Here is a 17,607-nt window from a genome sequence, read left to right on the forward strand (position 1 = left end):
TCCTTACGAGCTGGCGGGCCGCCCTGCGTGGTTGACGCCGCCGTCGGTGTGTGAATGAATGGTTGTAAGTCGCTTTGGATAAAAGCGTCAGCAAAATCCCCCTAAATGTAAATGTTCACACAGTATTTCTCTGCTCATTTGAGCAGATAACACCGCCTGCAAGGAGCATTCGTTGAGCGTGCACGTAATATTGGGCATGTTTTTTGCTCTCGTGCACCCAAAGGGTTTTTCCACTCACTCTGATATCTTTTGTTCGCACGCTGGTTTTTCCTTTTGGCACCCAGTGGGCAGAACCAGCCCGGGCCATTGTATCCCTGAATGTGATTGGCCATTGTGATATGTTGCTCACTCACATATAGGATTTACCAGACTCAATTGAATGGTCGTGTCCCATCACTACGCTAAATAACTTTGTTACAGTGGGTGCAATGCTTGCTATTCGTGTAGTTTCCCCTTTTTAAATCGATGCAAACTACAAAAAATGATCTTGCCTTGCTTTAATAACAGAGCACCTTCCTTGATCAGCATTTTTAAAGTTTGTGTGTCCTGGTCCTTTTGATATTCTAAATATTCAAATACTGCTTATCTTCAAGCCTTAGGCTCTGGTTAACTGTGCATGATGAACATGCTTCTATTCATGACGCGCATAGGAATAAGGTGTAACATAGGTACTAACACTGCACACCAACACACTGTTTTCCTTTATTGTGGCTACCTGTGTTTGTACATTTATAGCCCAAAATGTTAAACGCATACATTCTAAATGCTAATCTGCATCAAGCGATAAGGATAAAAGTGAAGGCGTCTGCGTAATTTGCGACGCGGCTGTGAACACTGTCTGTTTTTCCTCACAGATCTCTGAACACGTTTTTTGCTTTGTCATTTCCTCCACCTTTCTCTAAACCGCCCGCTGTGTGTTTTTGTCTCCTCAGAATCCTGCGCAGGGCGTCTTCAAGGTGCCTGCGGAGAGCGCTGCCTCCAGCTTTGTGTTTGGTAAATAGTGCCGCATGCTAACATATGCACACGAAACACACATGCATATTGATGTACTGTGTGAGCAATGTTGTTCATGTTAATGCTACCCCATGGACGGCATTGCAACTCTTTTGTATAGATAGAATATTATATATGTATCAACATATATATCTATATTATATATGTCATTGTTTTTTTTGTGGATGTTTATCAATGTATAATCTCTGGTCTAATTTCAGGGCCCAAAACGGACACACCTGTGGTTCTGCCCAGCGCCGCTGAGCAAGGCGGCAGTAAAGCGTTCTCCTTCACACCGGGGTGAGTCTATTACCATGAAATGAAACCTAGCAAATGGGCAGGGCATGTAAAGAACCAGTTCAGTCCTCCTGTGTGGGTCTAAGCATATTTGTTTATCTGCAGGTCCTCAAGTTTCAGTTTTACATCGGTGTCCCAGGGATCTGGCAGCACAGGTAACGACATCAGCTTTATTACCTACTAAACGTCGCAGATTGACAGAGGTGTACTTTATTTATTATTGAATGAGAGCTTTGAACCATCAAGCCAAAGTCCTTCAAAACAAGCCTAGTTTCTATGGCTAACACACAAGCTAATACGCTGATAGTCCATCGAACAAAGGCGTATACAAGGGTTCATTTGAATGCCATGGTGGTGAACGGCGTGTTTTTAGTGCGTGTGTTTGTTTCAAACATGACTCCCACACTGCTTACTTACTTTCACGCAGTACGATATGATATGATATCGAATGCCGTGTATGGTAAATGGACTGCACTTATATAGCGAGTGCTTTTATCCAAAGCACTTTACAATATTGCCTGACATTCACCCATTCATGCACACATTTCACACACACCGACGGCGGAGTCAACCACGCAAGGACGACCGCCAGCTCGGCGGGAGCAGTTAGGGTGAGGGTGCCTTGCTCAGGGACACCTCCGGGGAGCCGGGGATTGAACTAGCAACCATGCGGTTACCAGCTCTAGCTCCTGAGCTACTAGCGCCATATACATGCCATATCATTTCATTATCAAGTCATGCCTCCCTAACCACAATATACAGGAAAGATGGGATTAAAAAATCAAAAGACTTTGAACCACCGATGAATCCCCCAGCATTGCCCCCTAACAACATCTCCCTCCCTCCCTCCCTCCCTCCCTCTCCGTCCTCCTCCTCCTCCTCCTCCTCCTCCTCAGGGAAGGACATGAACAAGTTTGCCTTCGGCAGCAAGAGCGTGTTCGGCTCGGCCGGCGAGGAGCCCTTCTCCTTCGCCTCCAAGTCCAGCTCGCCGGCCCTGGGCGTCAGCACCTCCTCATCCACGCCGCCGCCCAACGTGTCCGGGGACCCCGCCCGGCCCTCCTCGGCCACGCCCGCCCTCCGGGTGGTGGAGCCCCAGGCCCTCGCGCCCGCCGGCGGCGAGACGCTGGGCAGCTTCTCGGGGCTGCGCGTGTGCCAGGGCGAGGAGGAAGGGGGGACGGCGGCGGCGGCGACGGCCTACGGCAAGTTCTCCTTCGGCGAAGCCGCGGCGCAGTTTAGCTTCGGCGGCGGCGGCGGTAGCAGCGGCAGCCCCACCCCCGACCTCGCCAAGGGGCCCGTGACGGCGAGCTCGGGCAGCGTGTTCCGACCGCCCGACTCGAGCCAAGCCAAGCTGGGCTTCTCCGCCCCGCAGCTGTCGGCGGACGCGGCGGCGCTGCCCACGTCCCTCAGCAGCCTGCTGGCCGCCGCCCCCGCCGCCGCCGTCACCAGCCCCCTGGACTCCCCCGACGAGCCCCCGCCCGCCGACCCGGAGCCTTCGGCGCCCGCCCCCCCGGCCCCCCCTCCGTCTGCTGTCGAGGTGGCCCCCGCGGCCCCCCCGGCCGCGGCCGCCTCGGAGCCCGCGGTGAGCCCCCCGCCGCAGGCCCCGACGCCGCCGACGCCCGTCCTCGCGGCGTCGCCGGACCCCTCCCCCTCCCCCGCCCCCCCTCCCCCGGCCTACTTCACCCCCCCCGCCCCCGCCGCCGCCGAGGCCCCGCAGCCCCTGGCCCCGGGCCTCCTCGCTGCCCCCACGGGAGAACCCCTGGCGCCCGCCACGGGGCCCGACCCGGCCCTAGGCTCCGCCCCGCTGGAGCCCGTCCCCCAGGCCGCCGCCTCCCCCCCGCCGCCGCCGCCGTCGTACCAGGCGTCCGCCACCGCCGCCGCCGCCGCAGCCTCCACCAAGCCGGGGTCCATCTTCGCCCAGCCCCCGCCCGCTGCCCCCGCCACCACAACGGCGAGCAGCCTCCTGGAGGTGCCCAACATCAACACCGTCTCCACGGCGACGACCACCACGCTCACCCCGACCGTCACCAACCCGGCCACCGACACCGCCGCCGCCGTCGTCGCCGCCGCCGCCACCGCGGTGTTCGGCCAGCTGGCCGCGGACCCCTCCGCCCCGGCCCCCACCGGATTCGGCTCGGCGGCGTTCGGCGCTCCCGCCGGAACCGGCTTCGGGAAGTCCCTCTTCGGCCAGGCGACCGGGTTCAACCAGCCCGCCGCCGCCGCCGCAGGCAACGCCAGCGCCGCCACCGGCCCCGGGGGCTTCTCCTTCGGGGGCCCGGCGTTTGGATCGGCGGCTCCCGTCGTCAACATGGCCACGGGGGGCGGGGCGCCGGCGGTGGCGGGCGCGGGCACAGGCGGCGGCGGCGGCGGCGGTGGAGGTCTGTTCGGGGCGGCCACCGCCAACAACGCCAGCTCCTTCTCGTTCGGCTCGGTGGCCGCCGGCTCGCCCGCCGCTGCTGCTGGCGGCGGCGTCGGCGGCGCGGGGCCCTTCGGGCAGGGTGCGGCCCCGGCGTTCGGCCAGCCCAGCCCCGGGTTCGGGCACGCGCCCGTGTTTGGGAGCAACACCACCACCACCGCCTCCACCGGGTTCAGCTTCAGCCAGCCGTCCGGTGAGTCTCGTGAGGACGGTTTGATTTTGAAGGCGGGGGGGGGGGGCAGGGGGCGGGGGCGGGGGGGGGGGGTTTGCATTTCCAGGGGCGCAAAAACACAGAAGGGGATTGTTTATTGGAGCCCGGCGAGCACAATTTATTTCTGCCGTTTTTTTTTTTGCGCTTCAAAGGACAAACACCCAACACAACAAAAAAAACAGAGTGAGCGCTTCCTGTATGGACCCCAGGCTCATGCAGCCAGAGCAATAGCGGGCATGAGCCAATATAAATGCCAACACCCAGAGGAACGGAGGTGAACCCTTGCGGTATTAACACCGGATTTATTACGCGGCGTTGTGTTAGGGGTGCTTAGCCTGGCTTTTCCTCTGATTCTCACAGTTTTATATTCCCTTATAACTAATCCCCATAGAGACTTCAGGGCGTGTGTTTTCTCGATGCATGTTTGGCCGTGGTTCGCCGCGAATGCATCGACTAATTAACATTAATTCACCGCTTTTTTTGACACGGCAAAAAAATCTGTTTATCAGTGCGCCATTAAGCTCGGCGTGCTATATAATTGTGCTCATATATCATGTTGTGCTACGTTAAAGGCCTAAACTAAAGAATGTTAAACTTCAAAAAGGGATAGTATGGAATTGATAACTATAACAAAGGCCAATATGGAATGTAGAACTACAATAACGGACAATATGAACTCTCACTGCAAAAATAAAGGCCGACATTGAAGCGTCAAACTACAATAATAGAGTCCAACATTGAAATGTAGAACAAATTGAACTAACTACCTAAGGGTGGGGGGGGGGGGCGGAAAGTCAAATAAATTAAACATTTATTAACCTTTTTACTATTATTACATCTGCCCTAACAACTAGAGGGACGTGGGGGCAGCCGACCTAAAATAGGCCTGCGTATTAGATTTGGGATCAGCTTTAGGGCCGGGTGGATGAAGTGTCTCGCGGCCCGCGCCGGCAGTTGCTGTGAGATTTGGTTCAGACCGGAGCTCTTAAAGAGGGGAGGGGCGGTGGCTCCTCCATTCCCCAAGATTCCTCGAATTCCCCGCTCCATTTAACGCACGTGCACGTGCACGCACACACACACGCACACGCACACACACAGAGAGAGAGTTTAACCTTGGTGTGGCGGTGAAGACAGCTGACGGTCTGTAATAGTAACGGAGTGACTCTCCCACGCCTCGCCTTGTTTTCCGATTTTAAACGGATTCACCGTTAGTGCGAGGTCCCCGCGTGTTTCAATTCTGACATTCTCCACTCTGTTACGTCACAGTGGTCCATTTGAGAACTGGAAATGACGAGTTGCGTTGTGTTCAAGTGCTTTTGTTGTCGTAGTGAAATGAAACACGGCGGACCCACGGATCCTGACCTGTTACTGTTGAAAAGGTCAAAGGTTATCTCATCTCGCCAGCTCGTGGATCAAAAATATTCTACGAGCTCTCCAGTGGAAGTTGCGACGTGAGGGGGTATTCATGTGCAATTTTCACATCGGCTTTTGGTATTTACCGTTATTTCCATAGCACGTGAAGGCACCAATAGTACACTCTTTTTTTTTCGGGACCGTCTGGGGGCTAACAAGATTATAACCGCGTCAGCTTCATATTCAAATTGATCCGTTTTCTCCATAATTAATGCAGTAATAAAGTTTGAGATGCACAATTCAAGGATAACTTGTAAGGATAACCCCCCCCCTGCATTCCACCCCAGGCGTCCTCTCCAGTTCATAATCTCAGGGCGCCGATAGATTAATGAGCAAGAAATTGAATGAGCCTCAAAATCAATTCATTAGCTTTGGGGCGGCACAGAGGCAGCGCTCACTGCAAACAGGGTGCTTGAACTGTGGGAGAACATTAAAAGTGTATCTTTGTGGATTATTCACGCAATACATGCATATACTCCATACACAATGTACTCTATGCACAATGTAACGGCAACTACACATTTGATATCACCTAGGAAGTAACGGCATGATATTGCTGATCAATACAAGTCGACCGACTGCTGCTATTTGTTTTATACTTGGTATTAAAGGGTTAGTTAGAGTGTCATTGGCCATTACAAGCCAATCTGCCTTTTCCTCCTGTTTTAGTGACATCACAAGTGGGAGTGTCCACCGAGACGTATGCTGGATAGATCAAGTCTACCGGCCTACCCGGTGCACTGTAGCAAATGTTGCTCATTCTATGCATCATGCATCTAGGTGGACACTCCCACTTGGGATGTCACTAAAACACACACACACAAAAAAAAAAGGCAGATTTTCAAACGGCTTGTAATGGCCAATGACACTCACACCTGGTGGAATAATATCACCCCTTCAAACATACTAGACAGCTGGTTCTAAGGCTGAGGCCTCTCCACCACGTTCCTCTGCTTGTCTCTGTGACCCGCTTTACCCTTCTTCTTCTTCTTCTCCTCCCCGCAGCGTTCGGCAGCTCCTCCTCCCCCTCCGTGTTTGGCCAGCAGCCTAGCGGTGGAGCCAGCGTGTTTGGCCAGGTACCTCCCACCGCCACCACCCCCAGCACCGCCCCCCTACCACCACCTCTACCACCACCACCACTACCCCCTCCACCCATAACGTCACTTGATTCAATAGGACGCTGGTTGCTGCCGTCCGACACCGTGTGTTTGAATGGCACGGTGTCTGGTATTTGACTAGAATGGGTAGCCCCGCCCATTCTGCCGGCCATTTGAGTTCGCCCTGCAGAAAAGGGTCTGGAGAAGAGCAATGCAATCCTTTCCAGTTTCGATACGTTTTTTGCGGGAGCCAATCACCAAGCTGGCTTTTCCCCCTGGCGCGCTATTGGCTGGTTTAACACAATGGACGACAGGGAAGCGACGGCAAGCAGCCAATTGTGTACAGAGTCATTTTAACTCCGCCCGTCTCCGTCCACACCTCTTGTGCTGGAGAAAATGACAGCAGCTTTCCCAGACGAACGTGCAATCTACCATTGAGCTTGGTCTGGCAATAGCCAGGCTAGTATTTGACAGCTGCTGGGGATGGTTCTGTTTAATAAATGACAAAATAAAGCAATAGACCTCTGAAGAACAAGTCCCGCCTCCAAGGCTCCGGTTCCCTCGGTCTATGGAAAATAACATGGGGTTTTTGAATAATCGTACATAACAAACTCTGTAGGTGGCAAAGAAGTAAAAGTTGCGTCACATTTTGAACTAGACACATTTTCCATCTAGTTTCGACTGGCTTTTTGGATCGTCTGCGTCGTTAAAGTAGTGAACGATTATAAATGCTACTTTTAACGGCACAGACGATCCAAAAAGCCAGTCGAAACTAGACGGAAAATGTGTGTAGTTCAAAACGTGACGCAGCTTTTACTTCTCCGCCACCTACAGAGTTTGCTACGTGCGATCATTCACAAACCCCATGTTGTTTCCCATAGACATTTGACCGAGGGAACCTTCGGCGGTCTATGATGAACATCAAACCAACTCAAACGTAACGCTGTGTTTCCCCCAGCAGCAGCAGCAGCAGCAGCAGCCCGGCGGCGGCGGTAGTCTGTTCGGGTCGAGCTCCGCCGGGGCCCCGGGCGGCGGCGGCGGCGGGGCCGGAGGCGGGTTCTTCAGCGGCCTGGGCGGGAAGCCCAGCGAAGACGCGGCCAACAAGAACCCGTTCGGGGCCCCCGGAGGCGGCGGCGCCCCCTCCGCCGGGGGCTTCGGCCAGCCCGCCCAGCCAGGTAGGAAGACCCCCCCTACTGGTTTAAGATCCAAGATGTTTTATTTGTCACGTGCGCCACAATTACAGACGCAGGCGCTCACAATGAAGTTCTTAAGTCTCAGGCTCCTACAGCAGTGCAATATAAAGAAAAGTATAAAAGAAACGCAAGTAAGAGAGCTAAGCCTAAATTAACAAATAAAACTACAATACTGGACATGAATAATTAGAATAAAATAAAAATATAAGAACTGTAATATATAATAATAACTAAGGTATAAATGGATGCAGCATAGAGTGAAAAGTAAACGTATTAACAGACATTTTTATCCAGGTGTCGACTGTTATAAAGTGGCGTAAAGGTGAGCTAGGTAGCTCAGGAGTTGAGCAGCATGGAACCGATATTGTTCCAATAGAGTTTATGGTTGGCAGTAGATACAAACTCAGTTGTTTTTATTGTAGTTATTCTGCATAGTGGAATTGTCCGTGACCAGGCAAGCGTCACCTGTACTTCACATATACCCGGTATCGATAAAGTGGCATAGCCAGGTGTAAAAATTAAATATTCCCTGTGTTCGATCCTCAATGTCCACGTTCTACCATCCACGACCAAGACGCATAACCCTTTCGCTTTTAACGACATGCATCTACACAAATGAATATTTCATTAGCATAAACTGCTTCTGGACGAAAGCATCAAAGTAAAGCGTTGACGGTTAAACGTCATTTCAAACTGAGGGTAAAAGAACGCATGCCGTGTGCCTCCCATCCTCTAGGTGGAGCCGGTCTGTTCGGCAGCGGCGGCGGCGGAGCCAACAAGACCTTTGGCTTCGGCCAGACGGCGTTCGGCGAGCAGAAGGCCAGCGGGACCTTCAGCACGGGGGCGGGCAGCGTGGCGTCCCAGGGCTTTGGCTCCTTCGCCAGCCCCACCAAACCAGGTCCGCACCCCTGACTAACACCACACCTGTACAGGTGTCTTTGGCCCAGCCCCATTAACACCACACCTGTACAGGTGTCTTTGGCCCAGCCCCGTTTCTCTCCCCTTGACGAGTCCACTTGCTTTGAGTGCCCTTAGCTGCAAGTCAGCTCCCGAGCTGGCTAGCGTTCTCGTAGGGATGATTTTCAGGGGAAAAGCAGCACGCCCCCCCCCTTTTGCTCCCTTAAGTATCGGGACACCCTAACCCCTTCGCGGGAACGCGCAAAATCTAGGGTTAGGGCTCAAATCAAGGGGAAAGGGGAGAATTGGGACAGGGCCTTTGACTCACTCACTCACTCACTCACTCTCTGAACGTGTGAACAACCCCACTACTACTGTTGTTGATGATGTTGAGGATCTACTTCTAGTCACTGGTCAACACGTCTACACCCCCCCCCCCCCCCCCCCCCCGTAGACCCATTACGTACATGCTGCCATTATGTCTGCCTGTGATGTCATCAAAGCGGGCGTCACCTTCCCTGGAGGAGGGGATGACGCGATTCTTCGGGTTCCTTCCTTGATGATAAGGAGAGCTTTCCCTTGCCCTTTATAGCGGCTAGGGGAGGGTTGCATAATGTCTGGCGTGAAGCGCGTTGAGGCGGAGAAAATTGCCTCGGCATCAATTCAGCTACTTGCCAAGTTATGGAGGGTACCCTGTGTCCAAAGGCACCTGATGTGAACTCGGATACTTTCGTTAATGAATGCATGAGCGGGTATAGGATAGGCATCGTGCTCAAGGATGTGCTTACAGATGGAGGCTGAGGACATTGGGGCTTGTCTTGTCGTGGCAATTTCCTTTAACAGATATTGCATCTAGGACAGATGGAGATTTCTCAATGAAATAAAGCACACAATAATTGGCAGAAAATTATCCTCGGTTTAATGCATGCATACATTAGACTCCTCTCTAGCAGAGTGAGTCCAGAATACGGTTTGACAGAGTTATTTATATATACCGTTTCAGATCCTTCCCACATATACGCAGATGTCAATCAAATCAAGTAATGTTCACCCAAGACACAGAGGTGCCTGTGTTCTTATCAAGGAGAAGAGTGCCTAAGAGGATGTCTTCTCCTTTGTGACCAGTTCACCCAAGTACGAAGGTTACATTATTGGTTGACTCTGAGGAGGAAGGTGGGACAGCTGACCACTGCATAAGGGTTAACATTTTGACGATACCGCTCCTTGGTGAGGAGGCTGAACCAAGCACAAAGGTCAATAAATAGTCGACTCTGGGGAAAGGCAGGATGGCAAGACAATACGCGAATATAGAAAACAACCATCACAGGCTCGAACCCAGAACCTTTTGGCCCCCACCCACCCCCTGACTACTACACTATCCTGTCGTCAGGCCTGGGGAGGGGGGGGGGGGGGGGAGGGGGCGGGTGAGGAGTTTCTCGCATTCACTCCTAGCAAGTCTATCTCCCGGCGGTCCTATCTCGGCAGCGTTCTGGGGGAGTGAGGGGCCCCTAACGTGTGTGTGTGGTCTGAGAGATAAGACCACCAGCTGTGCTGCGCCAACACCCCCAGTATGTGCGTGCCGTTCGATCAAAAGCAAAAAGGCGCCTTGAGTTCAATATTTTTCCGATAATATACCGATCGCCTCTTTTCACAGAGGCTCCGTCGTAGGATAAACACGGGTGGTGTCCCTTCCGGGACGCTAGCCCTAAACTAGGGAAGGTGTCCCCTGGGTTGACCATGGACCATCGACCCTGGTGCGGCCAATCAGCACACCCATAATGAGTGGTAGTGCAGCACTTTGTGTTTTGTCCTGGGAGGGACGACTCCTCTGTGGAAAAGAACCCACTGGATGTGAGCACGTCAGGGACACCCGGGGCTGGACCCCAAACGGCCGGACGTCTGCCTGGTTCAGGCAGCGTCCAGAGGCAGGTCGCGTCTCAGTCCGGTATCTACAAACGCCCGCTGCCGCATGCGGAGGAGTCTGCTACTTTTTATTGACTTCTTTTTTTTTACATGATTTTCTCTTTCGACCGAGAAATCGACACTTTAGTCCCGGATTTGTCACGCTCGTTTAAGAAATGCGCGCCGTGACGGACGTCGGTCAACTGTCGGTACTTTGCCGACGTCGTGATGTCCCCCGGGCGGCCATTGCTGCCTTGGTTGGTCCGTCTCGGTCCCCCGTCTCCTTTACAGGTAACCTCATACCTAAACGCCGCCTCCAAAGGGACACCGCGCCGCCAGACAGCAAGGCAGCACGCAGCTGTCTTCCGTTTGGGACCGGGCCAATGACCCTTTGTCCTCGTATACAGTGTATACAGTGTGTGTATGGAGTTATACCAGCGATAGCCTCACCTTATCGTGTTGGCACAGACAAACAGGACAGAAATAAGTTGTGTAATCTACCACGGCAGTTCTGTCGCAACAGGGGCCCCATGAAGAAGAACTCAACTCATGTTGAGCCTTCAGTAAAATGGCAATCAAACCTGTAGAAAATTAAAGACTTCTTCTAGAAGGCAAACGTTCTAGAAGTAAAATTGTATTGCCTATGTACATAATGTAAGGGTTTTATAATTGTCGTTTCTCCTTGATAGTGTGGCAAGGAATGTAAACCAGGTAGGAAATTTTGTAGTATTTGTGTAGTATCTCCTAGTATAGGATGTCTACTGATACTACGCACTTTACGTAGCGCTAGTTATCACGTTACCGCCCTGTACATCAATTATTCACCGCAGGATCTCAGCTCACCAGGCTGTAATTTCAGAGCGCCTTGCCTCTTCTGCCCCTTTTCACACCCTTCTGAAGCCGTTGTCTGGCCGAGTAATTAATCGTTATATCATACAAGCTTATTGTGGTCTCTTAATCAAACGGTACTGCGGTGTGGTGTAGTTATGGTAACCTTGTGATCCCATAACCGCTGTTGTGACGGCACAGCCAATCGGGGGGGGCAGTGCCGCGGCTCGTTAGCCAGCTGGTTGATTGGTGATTGATATCACCTGTTCTCTGATTACCATCACCTGGGAGCCAGGTGGGATGGAAGAAGTCATTGAAAGAGTCTGACATCTGGTAACTAGTGTACTTTCTTTTTCCATCCTTATCATTTTTGTTTGCTATTATAATCTTTTTTTCTTTTTTTTTCATATAAATATATCATTGTTGTTTTTTTTATAATTTTTTATGTATTCTTTTTATTTTCTTAATTATTAATAATTGAGTCTACTCTGTCATCATTTGGCTCTGTCTGGCCAGCGGGGCAGTGCAGCTTGCCTTCTACCTCGTGGACTCTGCTGGTCGCTCTCTCACAGCGATGCGTCTCTCCTTCAGGGTCACCTTCTCTCCCTGCTGTCGTCCGCCCCGTGGTCCGGCCCCGGGAAGTGAAAGGCGGGGGGGGGGTTTAATTTCCACGTGTTAACACAAAACAGGTCAAAATATTTCAGCAAGTATTGACTCCTGACCATGTACACCCGTTCAATAATTAAGTAGGTAACAAGAGGACCGACGTTAGCCCGGTCCTACCAGAGTCTCGTACTTCATTTGCACAGAGTCTGGCCTTTCTCCGTTAACTCACTTGAAGGCGGGCGTCTGTCGGAGTTTGAAACTATTAGATCTGCCCCAGAGCCACCCTGGATCTGCCATAACCAATCGTTGACTACAACTCTCGACTTGCGCACCACCTCAACGTCAACGTTCTCAGGCCACTCCCTCTGTTTGCTGATTGGACGGCCTAAAAAATTGGCTGCAGAAAACCTTGCGATTATATACCAGCAAACCCAGACGTAGTACTGGAGGGAAATGAAAATTGAGTACGGAGGCGGGCGGAGCCAGGCTAGACAGACGTATCCGACGCCTCCAGAACCACGGAACGGGGAACCCAGTATCGTTCAACATGTACTCATTTATTAACTTATTCGTTTCCTCTAGGTGGCTTCGGCAGCGCTCCTGTCTTCGGAAGCCCCCCCTCTTTCGGGGGATCCCCGGCGTTTGGGGGCGGGGCAGCCTTTGGCTCCGCCCCTGCCTTCAGCAACGCCACCATGGGTTCGGCCATGGGCTCGGCCATGGGCGCCCCCATGGGGGCCAGCATGGGGGCCAGCATGGGGGCCAGCATGGGGGCCAGCATGGGCTCCCCGGCGGGGAAGGTGTTTGGTGAGGGCACGGCGGCCTCCAACGTCGGAGGGTTCGGGTAAGAGCTCTTATTTATTTTTTTTCAACTGACATTTAGTGTCTGATTTTTTTTAATTTTATTTTATTTTTTGATACCGACCGTTACAGTTTAGCTGAAAGCCAATACGATGTTTTTTTCTTTGGTTATTTACAAAACTCGAAACAAAAAATGAGTGTTTTAAAGTCTTTCAGCCCTTCTTCACACTATCCATGAATGAGAACAAATTCAAAAATACAAATTTATGAAACAACCAAAATTTATGAAACATCTATAAATTTATAAAATGAACCTTCCAAATGACAAAGATAATTTTTCGTGTGAATATCCCGGTGGTCAATGGTCTGGTGTTGGTGAACAAGGCGAACATCGGACGATACCGATGTACGGCCGATAAATCTGTGCAGCCGTACTATAAAACAAATCACTACTATTATTACCATTTACGTTTACTATTCAATTGTTACTTTATTTTTTCCACACCATAAGCGGATGCTTTCGTCCAACTCATTTCGTCAGATACTAGATGTTGAAGGGCAGGTACGGGTCAGACATGTTGTTCCACGACGCCCACGGGTTGGGCTGTGGACGTTGGGAATCAAACCCAGTAGCTTTTTTTGCTACTGGGTTTCGAGAGGTACACTCCAGAGGGTACACCATTCTCTCTGATGAGTCACAATAGGGTCCATAAGTGGGGATCGGTGAACACGAGTTGCCCTATCTCCTTTGGTTTCAGTATATCTATCATCCCCTGTGTATTCTCCGGGGGCTTCACAGGCCCACCACAGCATCGGGGCTTCTAACCTGAAGACAATCTCTCATTTTACACGTTAATATTTTAATAATATCATCTTTAGGAAATGTCATGACTCTGCCGAGTTACGTATGAAGTGATCCATTTATTTTTTAAATCCCACTCATTTTGTTGTGCTTACGAAAACCGCCTCTTCAACCCATCACTGAACAGGGCTCAACCAAAGGTGTTTTGTAGTGCAGGTTTTTCCTTTTTAACGAAGGGTCTTTGTGTGTGTCTCATGCTGGGAAAGTGGGCGAAATATTGCTTTAAATCCTCTGGCACGGGCAACTCTGTAAGAACCCCAGAGGAGGAGGAGGAATGAGAAGCCACACAGGACCCCCCTCCTTCCAGTGATGAATAATAATAATAATAATACATTACATTTGTATTGCATTTTATCAGATTCAGGACCCAGGTCGCATGGGAAGACTAGGAAGTTCATGTGACTCTGGGATCTAGACTGTAGTGAGTTTGGAGTTGAGGCCAACAACCAGCTCCATGCAGCACTGGATTACTCCCCTCAGATAATCTGTGTGTGTGTTGGGGGGGAGGGGGGGGGGGGGGCTTGCTTCGTGCAGATTAAGCTGCTCTCTGCTTCCCCCTCCCCCCGTCACCCTCACCCTCACCCTCACCCTTCAGATTCTGATATTGGACCTGCATCCTGTAGACAGGATTACATAACCCTACACACACACACACACACACACACACACACACACACACACACACAGTAATTTTGGCTCCTCGTTATATATTTTCACACCTGACAAGTTTTGTCGACAAGTGTCAGGTGAGATGCTGACTAACTAAACAAAATATTCAGCTCGTAGCTGAATTGAACAGATGCTAAAGAATTCAGTGAATCGTGATTAACCGCAAGAAAACGTGTGTTGTTTTTGAGTGTGTCCCGTTCTGCTCTCGATCTTCATTTCAGGATTGTACGTTCGCGTTTTTTCCTCATATTGGACCGGTGTGATTTGATCCCAAAAAAAAAAAATCTCTGCTTGACTCCACATTTTCCCCCCAACACTTCCTCAAACATCCCAGATTGAATTCCACTTCTGTCATTGAGTCCACATGGCTGCCTCTTTGTTCCCCAGCATCACACCTCCAGTGTTTGGGTTCCGCTCATGATTTCCCCCCCCCCCCGCATGTGGCTCAGTCCAAGGCCCGGTTACCACGGTTACCACCGTAGAGGGTGTGGAACGCCCCCTCCCTGGTTCCACACTCGCCCAAACCCCCCCCCCCCCCCCAAAAGCCACGTAGAGGAACCAACTCACAGAGCAGGCTCACCCGGTCGTAAGTGCTCGTCGACTCTAACGCCTCGTTAACACGTCTCTCCGTGCCCCCCCCCTCCTCCACCTCCCCCCTCCTCCACCCCCCCCCCCCCCCCTCCTCCCTCCACACAGCTTCGCCTCTCCCCAGAGCGCGCCGTCCTTTGGCGCTCTAGCCAGTCAGAGCGCGCCGCCGTCGTTCGGGGGCCTGGCCCAGCAGGCGCCCGTGTTCGGGGCCCCGCAGGGGGGCTTCGGGGGCCTGGGGCAGCAGCAGCAGCAGCAACAGCAGCAACAACAGCAACAGCAGCAGCAGCAGCCCCAAGGAGGTGGGTCCCAACAGTACGTCAAACCCCCCCCCCCCCCCCCCCCCTCCTGTGACGTGGGCTTTTATTTTTCACCTGCACCTCCACATGACGTAAAGGGACGGAGGGCCACAGCGCTCCGACCACACATGTCTCGGTGATGTGTTTCAAGTGTTCTGTTGTGTTGACTTTAACGTTTGACTGAACGTTTTGAGTGGTCACTCACTGCACATCCGAACCACCAGAACACGTAACGTCATGACGGATTAGGTGGTTGTGTTGCGTTAGTGTTCTGTACTTTTCACCCTTTTTAAAGAGCAGTGAACATCTGTTGGGTTTGTGTTGACCTCACACACACAGGATGACATTTTTTTAGATGAATAAGAGCAGGATGTTTTGATGTAAATGTGTTTTCTTTCCGGTAGGATTCTCTGGAGGTAGTTTCGCGTCCCCAGATCAGTAAGTACTGCGTGTGTTTGCATATTTTTGGGTCTTGTTGTTATATATGTACTCTTATATTACAGGATATGCCATATTGTTTCCCTCAGCTTGGCTTTACGTCTCTGTCTCTCTCTCGCCCCACCTCTCTGTCTCTCTCTCTCTCGCCTCACCTCTCTGTCTCTGTCTCTCTCGCCCCACCTCTGTCTCTGTGTCTCTCTCTCGCCCCACCTCTCTGTGTCCCTCTCTCGCCCCACCTCTGTCTCTGTCTCTCTCGCCCCACCTCTGTCTCTGTGTCTCTCTCTCGCCCCACCTCTCTGTGTCCCTCTCTCGCCCCACCTCTCTGTCTCTGTCTCTCTCGCCCCACCTCTGTCTCTGTGTCTCTCTCTCGCCCCACCTCTGTGTCTCTCTCTCTCTCGCCCCACCTCTCTCTCTCTCTCCCCACCTCTCTGTCTAAACGGCCTCACTCTCTCACCTGTTTGTGCCACATGAACCAGCACACCCTGGTGTGTGTGTGTGTGTGTGTGTGTGTGTGTGTGTGTGTGTGTGCGTGTGCGTGCGTGCGTGCGTGCGTGTCAAAGGGCCCCCAATCTCACCCTCCCAGGTGTCCGGTCCATAAGCAATCACAAGCCATTTCCAACTCTTATCCCTTTGTGACATCACAAGGGGGCGTGTCCACTCAGACATGCGACGGGCAGAACCCCTCCAGTCTGCCAGTGGACACAGCGCCGGCAATGATCTCCTTCCAGCCGGTTGGACGCTCACACGTCGTGATGTCCCAAAGGGGTCTTATCGTTACCCTAGACGTGTTCAGGGTAGCGTGCCGACATGGCCAGGCCGGTCAATGTTTGAACCCGACAGATTTCTCCCGTCTCTCGGTCTTTACCGTTTCCCACGGTTTTACAGTTTCAAGGGTTTTCCTGTTGCTCATTACACACCTAGTCAACCCCTCACTCTGTGATTGTCGTGCTACTCTTGCTCATGCAGGGCTTATGTATTTTTGTCACGGCTCCAGTATCGATTCTGTCCTTTTGATTTGACTGTGTACCCCCAAGTCCCTGAGGGTAAAAGTGTCTGCTATATGACTCAGTCAACTGCGCTGCCAGTGCTGAGGTCTGGTGATTGGCAGCGGTGATATGACTCGGCTTGTAAAATGAGTTTTACTCTCTGTAATTAGTATTCCAAGCGAACAACCACAGGCCACAGAAAGACACGGGGAAACGACACAATGGATTCTAATGCAGACTTTCTCTTTAGTGATCTTCATTAAATGGCAAACGTTTAAATGCTTTAATGGACGAAAACAACAGAAAACAACAAAAATAAACATGTTTAAGGCCTCTCATCTTGTCGAGAATCTGGGAAAAAAGTGTGTGGTTGTGTGTTTTTACTAGAGGTTTCCAAGCTTGAATAATATAACCCTTTTATATGAATCTAATGTTGTTGCACTGTTTGTTTTTTGTTTGTGTCAACAGATCGCCAGCACAAACGTTTGCCAGTTGGAGGAGCTAGCGTTTGGCTAACACTATCTTCAGTCAAACCCGGAGTTCATTCTGTCTCGCATCCAGAAACCAGTTGAATTATGTAATTTGTCAACACAATTTTATTTGTAAACATGTTACTTCGAACTTTATTTTTATCAAAAATAAATGACTTGTGGTTGAAAGGGTAGTGTTGTGTTTTATGAGTCAAAGGTTTAAATGTGAGTTATGTGTAGATGTTTTTCATTAAGGTGATCGTCTTGTGGTCACCAATAATCAGAGTTTATCTTCGTCATCGGCGTTCATGTTTAGAGCACAAATCACTAATGTGTCACTAATTCACTCGTTTAAAATACTACTCTAAATGGGCAGACTGAGGGTCATTATATTGACGTGTTCATAGTATCAGACTTAAGTTAGTGGTTTTCCTCTCACTCATTTAGAGAATATCTTCTCAGTGTTTAGACCATAACGCTGGCCATCCTGAGTCTATCTTCATTTCATGACCACACAATGCCATTCAAAGATGATGAATGACCATATTTAATTATTACTCAGCCTTACTTGCATCATCATTGTATTTCATTCAAGTAAATTAAGATGTCACTTGCTGTCATACCATTGGAAATAGAATATTTTATAATCT

The 17,607-nt window shown here is 51.2% G+C and overlaps 1 protein-coding gene across 1 annotated transcript in view; it reads left to right on the forward strand.

Moving 5' to 3' along the window:
- nup214 (nucleoporin 214) overlaps positions 1 to 17,139 on the forward strand; it is a 38,576-nt gene extending 21,437 nt beyond the window's left edge. The window contains 11 exon segments of the mRNA XM_084483003.1: positions 933 to 993; positions 1,215 to 1,293; positions 1,396 to 1,445; positions 2,187 to 3,896; positions 6,333 to 6,403; positions 7,383 to 7,599; positions 8,354 to 8,515; positions 12,433 to 12,691; positions 14,876 to 15,066; positions 15,468 to 15,501; positions 16,956 to 17,139. Of these exon segments, the coding sequence (XP_084339129.1) occupies positions 933 to 993; positions 1,215 to 1,293; positions 1,396 to 1,445; positions 2,187 to 3,896; positions 6,333 to 6,403; positions 7,383 to 7,599; positions 8,354 to 8,515; positions 12,433 to 12,691; positions 14,876 to 15,066; positions 15,468 to 15,501; positions 16,956 to 16,992 (2,871 nt within the window). The 3' untranslated portion in view covers positions 16,993 to 17,139.
- Positions 17,140 to 17,607: the final 468 nt, after the last annotated feature.

This window comes from Micromesistius poutassou (assembly GCF_964030765.1).
Source record: "Micromesistius poutassou genome assembly, chromosome: 18".
NCBI classification, from domain to species: Eukaryota; Metazoa; Chordata; class Actinopteri; order Gadiformes; family Gadidae; genus Micromesistius; species Micromesistius poutassou.